This window comes from Curcuma longa, chromosome 5 (genome assembly GCF_044706935.1).
Source record: "Curcuma longa cultivar G26 ecotype Majalengka, Jawa Barat chromosome 5, ITB_CL_G26_1.1, whole genome shotgun sequence".
In the NCBI taxonomy this organism is placed as follows: Eukaryota; Viridiplantae; Streptophyta; class Magnoliopsida; order Zingiberales; family Zingiberaceae; genus Curcuma; species Curcuma longa.
In genome coordinates, this window is record NC_133865.1 from 11979751 (window position 1) to 11989393 (window position 9643).

The 9643-nt window shown below is 38.6% G+C and overlaps 2 protein-coding genes across 2 annotated transcripts; both read right to left on the reverse strand.

Annotated features, from left to right (window-relative positions):
* Positions 1-2001: 2001 nt before the first annotated feature.
* Positions 2002-3461, reverse strand: LOC141829892 (RNA demethylase ALKBH9B-like). Its single transcript, XM_074717369.1, is given in 6 exon segments — positions 2002-2054; positions 2057-2373; positions 2483-2554; positions 2667-2977; positions 3059-3144; positions 3262-3461. Coding segments are annotated over 6 exon segments (1011 nt in total). The 5' UTR covers positions 3434-3461.
* Positions 3462-3527: 66 nt separating this feature from the next.
* Positions 3528-7075, reverse strand: LOC141829893 (protein FAR1-RELATED SEQUENCE 5-like). The gene is made up of 4 exons (XM_074717370.1): positions 7006-7075; positions 4351-6576; positions 4214-4281; positions 3528-3559 (listed from the first exon to the last, which is right to left on the reverse strand). Exons 2-4 carry the CDS (start codon positions 6513-6515, stop codon positions 3528-3530), a joined length of 2265 nt encoding a protein of 754 aa, XP_074573471.1. The 5' UTR covers positions 6516-6576; positions 7006-7075.
* Between the last annotated feature and the right edge of the window lie 2568 nt (positions 7076-9643).

Here is a 9643-nt window from a genome sequence, read left to right on the forward strand (position 1 = left end):
TGCTGTTGCATTGTTCCTTTTTATTGATAATGAATGATTAATGCTTCTGTATGCCAAGACCACCCTTAGTTTGTTGGTGGGTTATACCAAGCATTATGCTATACCTTGAAGTGTAATCATAGTAGTTGAGAAAGCCTACTGCCTGCCTTGGGCTTTCCTTTTTCAAGTAATCTTAATTTCAGTTATTTGCTACTGGAAGTCAACTATGTCTGTTCTCCATTTTTTTCTTCTCATTTGTTTAGTTGCACTAAACTGCCGGTATGCACTTAAAGCATAGTTGATAGAATCTTAAAGGTGAGAACAGCTATCGGTATCTGTTGGAATATAAAGCAGGTTCCTCAGTATCTGTTGGAATATATGTGGGATAAAGGTGAGAACAGCTATCGGTATGCACTTAAAGCATAGTTGATAGAATCTTTGCATGGTAACTCAGTATCTGTTGAATTAGAAAATTTGGATAGATCATATGGATGGCTTTCTTAGCAATTCACAAGATTAACAGCTATCGGTCTACTTGTTAGGTTGGAGTTGTAAATCCAAATTTATACTCGTAGCAAGAATGGTAAGTCATTTCATTTTAATTTTGACTTAATATCTTGGTTATATAATAATTTGAATGTTTTTTGTAGGGAAAAACATATGTTGTTTTTGTTGGACATCAACCAGGTATATATGACACTTGGATAGACGCTTCTAGTCAAGTTAATGGCTTTAAGGGCGCTATACATCAAAAATTCAAGAGCAGAGAGGAGGCAGAAAAAGCTTTTCAACGTCACATGAATAAAAATTCTACCCCCACTTCAGCTTCAGCTTCAGCTTCTGCTTCTGCTTCTGCTTCAGCTTCAGCTTCAGCTTCAGCTTCAGCTTCAGAAAGAAAACTATTGCGGTCACAACAAATATCTAAGTTGAAAGAAGCTGTGGCAGAAATACAACAACAATTAGATGCTCTTCAAATTAGTGATGAATATTAAATATATTGTATCAAGTTGTTGTAAACTGTTTCTGAAATTATGTTTGCACTGTTGTTGTAAGCTGTGGCAGAATCCAATGTGATTTGCATTATTGTCAAGCTAATAGATTCTGTCGGATATTAGAACTCGATGTAGACATAAATTGAGTTGTTTATTATTATTTTTTCTCTTTAGTGTATTCTTGTTGAAATTTGGTTGTAACATGTTTATCTGTCTGTTTATGTTGATGTTGCCGGAGACATCAAGTAAACTGGGTTTGAGAAAACTTTGCCTTCTGATCGTTGTTATAGTTGGTGATGCTGCTAGTTTAAGGCAAGAAAATTTCCTCCTTCATTTTGCATTGATTATATGTTGTTTGTGACGTATGGTGCAAAATTTTATCTCATGGTCTGAACTGTTATGACTTGATACTCATCGTGTTCATTTTGACGACCTGTCTTACCGAGTTATTTGCTATGTGGTATGGATGGTTTCTTGGTCTAATCCACTAATTTCTTATTAATACTATAGTACTGCATTGTTAGAAAGTTATTGAAGTTATTGATTCATGGCCGGCTTTGATATTGATCAGATTTTCTCAGCCAGTTAGAACCTAATACAATTATCGAATACAATTTTAACTATTGGTGAGAGAATGCAAGATTTTTTTAAAAAGGTGATCATTGTTATTCTGAAATCAAAATGTTGCTTGGCCAACAAAACAAAACAGCTTTACAATTCATACAACTATTTGTTCCCTATACATGAAATGATGCCAAAGTCCCTTCAAACACAAGCCATTCTATAAAGAACTCTGGAGTTTAATGGAGCATTTTGATGAATTTGGCAGAGGTAAAAATGATGAAACAGAACAATTCATTCATCTCATAACAAACAGAAGCATCATCCATAACAAACAGAAGCATCATCCCAAGGAAAACAGTTTACCAGGACAGAATGCCAACTTAATGTTTAAGCAAAATATAGTACAAAATTCCTCCTAAATGTTGTTCACACCATTGAATCAACCAAGGCAGCTAATAGGATATTGCTAGAAGCCAGCGGAACCAAAGCCAAGAGGAGGGAAGTCATCCAGATTCAACCAGGGGTATTGCTTTTCGCCTTGACTTCTTCCGACTTCGCATGCTGTCTATGGACCGACTGAAAGCGTGCAGCAGGAACGGGTGTCGAACTTTCACCACTGTTTTGCTGCACTGGCACAGCTGGAACAGGCGTTGCACTTTCGCTGCTGATTTGCTGCACTGGGACGACTCGAACAGACGACGAACTCTGACTTTCTGTTTGCTGCAGTCGCGCAGATTCAGCTGGTGTCGGTAGGGCATAGAGATTCAGCAGATCAGGGTCCAGGGAATACTTGAAGGGGAGTTTGCTGTCGTCCATCTTCCTGAATGTAATGGAGATCCTGTAAAATAAAACAAACAATTAGGTGATAAGTACCACCTTCCAAAATTTGAAAGAATTCACATTAGTGTTGAGAGGCATGCGAGAAACTTAAGGACTCAAACCTTTACCTTCTATAAGGGACAGCGGGCACACAGTGCTTAGCGATTTCAGCCCCATTTCCGTTCAGAATAAGCACAGAGCTGCAAGGATGTCCAAACAATATGGTGAGCAGAAACAAAGTTACAATCAACAGAAAGCAACAAAAAAAGCGGGAAAACAGATGAAAATATAGCAAATTTCTCAAGTGCATACCCAAGAGGCAAAGGTATAGCAGTGGAGCCGGAAAATTCTCCTGGACCGAGCACCTTCATCTGTGTACCAAGCAGAATATTACACTCCGACAGAAAGGAAACCGTGCAGAAGGGTCGTAAGAAATCATGGTGGTCGATATGGGGAGGAATGCAATCATCTTTGTCATAAATGTTCACAATGCAGCTGTTCGGTATGCATGTGGTGGGCAGGACGTGCCATGCTACCATTCTTCTGATCATAAATTTCAGCAAAGGGGGAATGGGATCGACTTCTTCGTCACGGACTATGCCTGGAGGGTTACCATGCTTGTCCTGGAAATCAGAAATGCTTGCTTTAGCAAAAAAAAAAAGACAGAGCAAAATAACTGCAAATTACAAGAGCTGTAAAATTACCACTGCATAATTATAACAGCAACCAAATTGAATTGTTATCCGTCCTTTACCGCGCATCCATTTCCTTGGCTCCGAATATGTTCGTTCTGAACAAAAATATCGGTTACTGCAGTTCAAATCTTTGCAAAAATTGCTCTTCAATTACATCAAAAAGATAAGTTGCAAATCGATGTCACATTTAGTGATGAAATAGTGATCCATACCTCTGAGCTCACCGTTCCGACCCTTCTTCTGAAACTCATAGATGCAGTCTACGATCTGCTTCTGCTCGGCGGGGCTGAAAACTCCGGTGTGGAGCTCGAGCCCCTCGAGAACGTTGACCAACCGGCCGTGGACCTTCTCCATCTTCTTGAAGTCCTTCTTCCTCTTCACCATGGAAAGCCTCTTGATCTCCTCTGAATTATCGTCCATTCTTCAGGAGAAATCAATTTTTTTTATGTATCCACATCCTCCATTGGTTTTATAGAAGTCATGCATCAGCCATAATGGCCTTCCATATCCCTATCAATAATGTCAAAAATGATATAATGAACATCGGAAACTAAAATTGGAACAAGAAAAAAAATGAAAAAATATTACCTTCAGTTGGAGTGATGTCCGATTTCTCAACAGTTGGCAAGAGGAAAAAAATGAAACAAGCAGGTCATGCCATAATGAAAATTTTACCTGACTTCCACAGCCAAACTTTGTTCAGTCAAGCAAGCAACACACAATCTAGTGGAACAAACAACTTTAATATGTATAGGTGATGACTCAAGCAGAACACATCACACTGTTCATCATTGAGAAAGGAAAAAAATAAGAAAATTTATCATGTCAACATTTAATGCATGCATGCTTGTAGTGAGTTCCTGTGCTTGAAACCATAATGCTAATAATTTACCTTCACAATGACTACCAACATAAGCAACAAGTTATAAAGCTACATGTCAACCACAACATGTTTCATCTAAACACAACATGTCAAAACCAAAACCGTACACAACATGATGGACGACTTTCCCAGCAGCTACATCCTCTAATATTGATGGTTTGTTAAATCATCATTAATTATGAGGCATGTTGTTAGAACCTGCAACAATAAAAATAATTATAAACTTCAATTTCTCATTCAATCAACGACTTTAATTTCCTAAATTGGGAGTTTTATAGTACCAACTCTAGAAGCCAAATCTTCCTCGTTTGTGTCGTCGTTGCTGTTATCATGATCATCTAAAGTTGATCTGGCCACATGTCCTCGTTTATTATGCAAATAAATTTAGGAAACAAATATAGAAATAATCAGCACATACCTTTGCTGCAAAATCGGACAATTACGCTTATCATGAGACACACCCCGATGGCCACATCCACGACATAACCTGGATTTTGAGATTGCCTTCTCCTTTGACGATTTCAACCTTTTTCCGCATCCTTTTGTTCTTACTAAAGAAGGATCAATAATACCAAGGGTGTCATCCATAGAATTCTTCCTTTGACTACCAATACCGCATGTTTTACTAATGTTCATGTCTTGAATTTTGCTGTGGATACAATTTAGTTGTTCCTCCAAAAAGGATGTTCCCTCATCAGTCAAAGATGCATCCTCAATTACTAAGGAAGCTTTATAGGATAACCTTGAAAGCCTTGACATCAAAAACTTATTTGGATCATTGATGGAAAGTTGGTCTTCCCCCAAAACATAATTTGCTCCAACCTTTGCATCTCGTGTCCATCGTTTGAGTATATACTGCTCAGGTAAATGAAAGACTTGGGTGATGCGGAAAAAAGCTAATATATGTCTGCATGGAATGCCCTCAAACTCAAATTTTCTACAGCTACAAGATATGTAGTCTTTCTGTTTGTCATGCGTGAGTAATCTTGATTTGGATGAAGAAGAACTTTGAAATTTCATCACATTATAAATCACTAAATCATCTTGTACAGACGCTTGTTGCACATAATAACTGTGACTATCACTAATTTCACTTTGAAACTCCAACCATTTCTTTTTCGTATACACCTTAACCATTTGAATTTCCATTGGCCAATTTGTCTTAGTTCGGGGATGCTCATTAATATCAACATGGTCAGCAGCTAACTCATTGTGTCTTAGGTGTCTCAATGCCCTATTGAAACGAATGATAAAATCAATCAATGAGTTCTTATTTGAGATGACTTTCTTAAAAAAAGCATGTGAGCTTTCAGATCTTTGACTGCTTGACATTCCAGCACAGAAAACATGGCTAAAATATGCTGGCACCCACTTTTGTCGCAATTCATACATCAATGACAACCAATCATTGTTCTCCAAGTTAGCAGATTTTATAACGTCTTCCCATGACTTCTCAAATTCATCAGGAGTTGTAGAATTTGCAATGACATTCTTTATGCTTTGATAGTGATCACGAAAAGTCAAAGGATTTAATTTCTCTGGAAATTTATTCAATATGTGCCACAAGCAATATCGATGCACCGTATTAGGGAAAACTTGTGCAATAGCTTTTGTCATAGCAAGATCTTGATCAGTAATGATCACATTTGGTGCTCCTCTAGGCATGACATCTATGAACTTATTAAACAACCAAACAAAGGAATCAGTTTTTTCATCACTTAGAAAACCACAACCAAAAACAATTGTCTGATGATGATGATTAACTCCAACAAATGGTGCAAAAATCAACCCATATTTGTTGGTGTTATATGTCGTATCAAATACAACAACATCACCAAATACAATGTTAGCCCTCCTTGATACATGATCAGCCCAAAAACACCTACTAAATCTGTTTTCTGAATCAGTCTCATAATCAAAGAAAAAAGCTGAATTTTTTTCCTTCTCAGATGCAAAAAACTCTATCAATGTTTCAGCATCAATACCCTTTAGTTCATCTCTTAGTTGTTGGTCATAGTTTCTAAGATCTTTTTCTGTACAACCAACCCGCTCGGGTCCCCCGTATTCTATCTCAAATATTCGCATTTGTTGAGAAGTAGGCAAATTAGCCTCAGAAAATTGTTTGGTCAATGCTTTCTTTGCTGTTGAAATATGACGATGTGAGCGAAGCAAATGCACTTTTGAAGGAGTCGAGAGGGTATGATTATGACTATCCATGATGTTACTGATAACCCAATTAGGTCCTGTTTGTTCTTTTACAAGTGAGATGTGTGACTTACAACCAGTTCTAATATCACTGCGGGCTCGTTCTGTAATTGGGTGATCACATTTTACATCTCTAGTTGCCCTCATTTTATCTGTTTGACCTTCTTTAAAACAAACAAATTTTTTATAGACAACTTCATTTGTACTCTTATTTTTTTTGCTAGTGCTCATCCTTGCACTAAAACCAGCTTCTCGTGCATATTGGTTATAAAACAAAAATGCTTCCTCTAGAGATGAGAATTCCATACCAACTTTGGGCTTCCGATCATCAACAACTTGGGGAATATATATCTGATCATCACCGTCATTTCCCTCCATTGCCGAGGATTATCAAATTTAGAATAAGTGAAGCTACTAAATATTGTGTCAGCAACAATTCCTGTATAGGTCATTGTAATCAGGTCATTATATGCTAAAGGTGAGTACTCCAACACAACTACAGAAGTAACCTAGCTCTTAATTATAATAGACAATTCTGACAATTATAGTTGGCTTTATCTCATAGTATAAATTATTGTTTGCACCAGTTAAACTAGCAAGTCAGACAAAAATAAGTGTACAACATAAAAACAAATTTTTGCGTGCAATCAAGATAGGATAAAATCAAGACAGGATAAACACTAATTTTTTTCAGGTTTCTATCTCCTTTGCTTTCTTCCCAAGTAAAGCAGCCTTGATGTTAACTAATTTTTGCTTTCTTCTCAAGTAAAGCAATCCCTAAATTTGAATGCTCTAGCAACAAAAGGCTAAAGCTAAAGTACTCCAGAAAATCTAGAAGAGGCAAACTGAGATAATGATAACAACTAACCCAGATTGATCTGCAATCACTATGCGGGTAGAAGAGGGTCGAGGAAGAAGAGGGTCGGATGCACTGTGAGCTTCGTCGGGAGCTTCGGAAGAGGGCCGGATGCACTGTGAGCTTCGTCGGGAGCTTCGGCAGAAGAGGGCTTCTCGAGCAGCGTTGGTCTCTACTCTATCACAACTTCCACTCCTCAAGTAAACTGATCCTAAATCAATAATGGTTGAATGAATGCCAAGTAATTAAATATTAAACAGTTTCCAGTTATTAACAATCGCAAGAAAAGGTTAAGATGGATGATTGGAACACTCAGAACAAGCCAAAATAGCAGGTTAATGATCAAATGTGTTATTGAAATTTATCAACTATATTTCTGCACACAGCTTACCTCATGTTCCCACTAGCTAGGAGCCAAGCAATGAACTCCTTAAGATCATTTGGTTTACTAATGAGACAAACAGTTCGACTTGAAATGAAGATATGTACAGATAACAATCTAGAAACTCATAGGAAATCTGAAAATCAACAATAAAGTTAGATTTCCGTGTGTCGCGCATAACATGCAGAAAATGGAAGCGGTTCTAAAGCTCTGGATGTGACCTTAAGAAGTCAGGGGAGATACTTGAAGATTACCATTTGTGTATATCCATTGAAAACTGAAGTTTCAAATTTTGTTAGACAAGCCTTTGGAACAAGCCGAATCTTCCATCTTCAATAATTGGATCTGAGGCACGGGCGGGGTCATACCTCGTTTGATGAGTAAGTGAAGGGCCAGCGACTGGTGAGCAGCGCGAGGAAAGCGGGTCGGGAGCAGCTTCGGCTTCGTCGAGGATGAAGAGGTCGGAAGCAGCTTCGGCTTTGTCGAGGAAGAAGAGGGTCGGGAGAGGCTTCGGCGAGCAGCGCGAGGAAAGCGGAGAGAAACCCTAGCACGGAGAGCAGCGACTTCGGCGAGCAGCGACGGAGGAGAGTCGCGCGGAGAGAAACCCTAGCACGGAGGAGAGGCTTCGGCGAGCAGCGCGAGGAAAGCGGAGAGAAACCCTAGCACGGAGAGCAGCGGCTTCGGCGAGCAGCGACGGAGGAGAGTCGCGCGGAGAGAAACCCTAGCACGGAGGAGAGGCTTCGGCGAGCGGCGACGAAGGAGAGGCGCGCTTCGGCGAGCGGCTTCGGCGAGCGGCGACGAAGGAGAGGCGCGCGGAGAGAAACCCTAGGGGCGAATTTTGGGAGCGGATCGAGCGAGGTTCGGTGGGGAGGAGCTTTACACGTGCGACGAAGGAATGGATTTTCCACGTGGAAAAGCCACACAGGGTGCTCACGAGTGCTCACCGAATTTGGGGTGCTCAGTTTAATAACACTAAAATGTTCAATAGACCCACCGTATATATATATATATATATATCCTAATTTTATAGCTACTTCTAAGGGAACTTATAAACATATGAAGCTCAATGTATGGTATCTCTAAAGGGTGTGATTTACTTAACCTTCGAGTGAAGGGAGAAGAAGGAGAAAAATTAGCCATTAATGTTTACTTCATCTTCCTTAATACATATGAGAGGTGACGAGAGTAAAAGGTTAAAAAAAATGATCTTGCCCTCATGCCCGATACAATTGTTCGATCATCTCCTTCTTGATTTTGTTGCTCTATCAGCACATCACCCTCTTGTCCAACATTGGTTTCAACCTTGTCTATAACTATACCAATATGAAGCGAAAAGTATCGTAGTGAGCAAACAACGAACGACAATTGCTCAACATTGTCGCCCGAATCACCAAAAGAGATAGAAAGCTTGGATGGATGATGGAACCATACATCATGGTGGCTTTGACTACTAACTTTAAGATTACTTGGGAAGAAAGGACCATGATTTGGTGGCTTCCTGATGTAGGTACTTTAAAATGGGAAATGAAGCCTTTTGAATTTTGTATTTACTACTACTTGACTAAAGAGGAAGAAGAAGAAGTGGGAAGGGAAAAAAAGAAAGAAGAGAAGTACAAAGAAGGAAGAGGTAATAGCCCGTCTTCCCCTTTCCTCACTAGGAGTAGAGCTTGACTTTGAGTTTGGCACCTTAAATTTAGTCATCTCTTATATGACGCATACATGCACTGTGTGGATTTTGAACCCTGATTGTTTAAGGAAATTATCTTATCGTTTACCACCACACCATACTCTAGGAAGCTCAATTATCCTCGTCAATGACTTTGAGACAAGAGGTTCATTAATGTTGGATGTAGGAACAGAGAACAATTACAAGAGAGCCAATTGTGAGGACAATGAAAGGAGTGGAAAGTGGAAGAGATAAATTAAACTTTCCTGATCACTTTTGTTGTTTTTCTCCTCTTTTGGCCAATCTCGAGCAAAAGCAAATTAAGTATCAAAAGTAAATCTTACTTTTCTCACTAGTTTCTATTGTTGGTAATCAAAGGAAAAGATATCGTTAAGAACTCAAAAATCACGTCCAACAATTTCTATGTTTCCTTCATTTGAAAAACAATTTTAAATATTTTCTAAAATTGTAACCCTATATTTTATATTAACATATTTAAAAATTAAATACTATTCCTAGTTGAAATTCTTATCCTTATAAAAAAAAGTAGTTTTAGCAGATACAAAACATAATAATGTTTCATAACCTGAATTTTTTAAAAA

What these genes read in the sequence shown, in the direction of transcription:
- LOC141829893 (XM_074717370.1), bottom strand. Translation starts at nt 6,515, where the DNA reads ATGGAGGGAAATGACGGTGATGATCAGATATATATTCCCCAAGTTGTT. An exon ending in TGTCCGATTTTGCAGCAAAG is followed by an intron (nt 4,282 to 4,350) that starts GTATGTGCTGAT and finishes ACATGTGGCCAG; the next exon opens with ATCAACTTTAGATGATCATG. An exon ending in AGATTTGGCTTCTAGAGTTG is followed by an intron (nt 3,560 to 4,213) that starts GTACTATAAAAC and finishes CATTATTGATAG; the next exon opens with GGATATGGAAGGCCATTATG.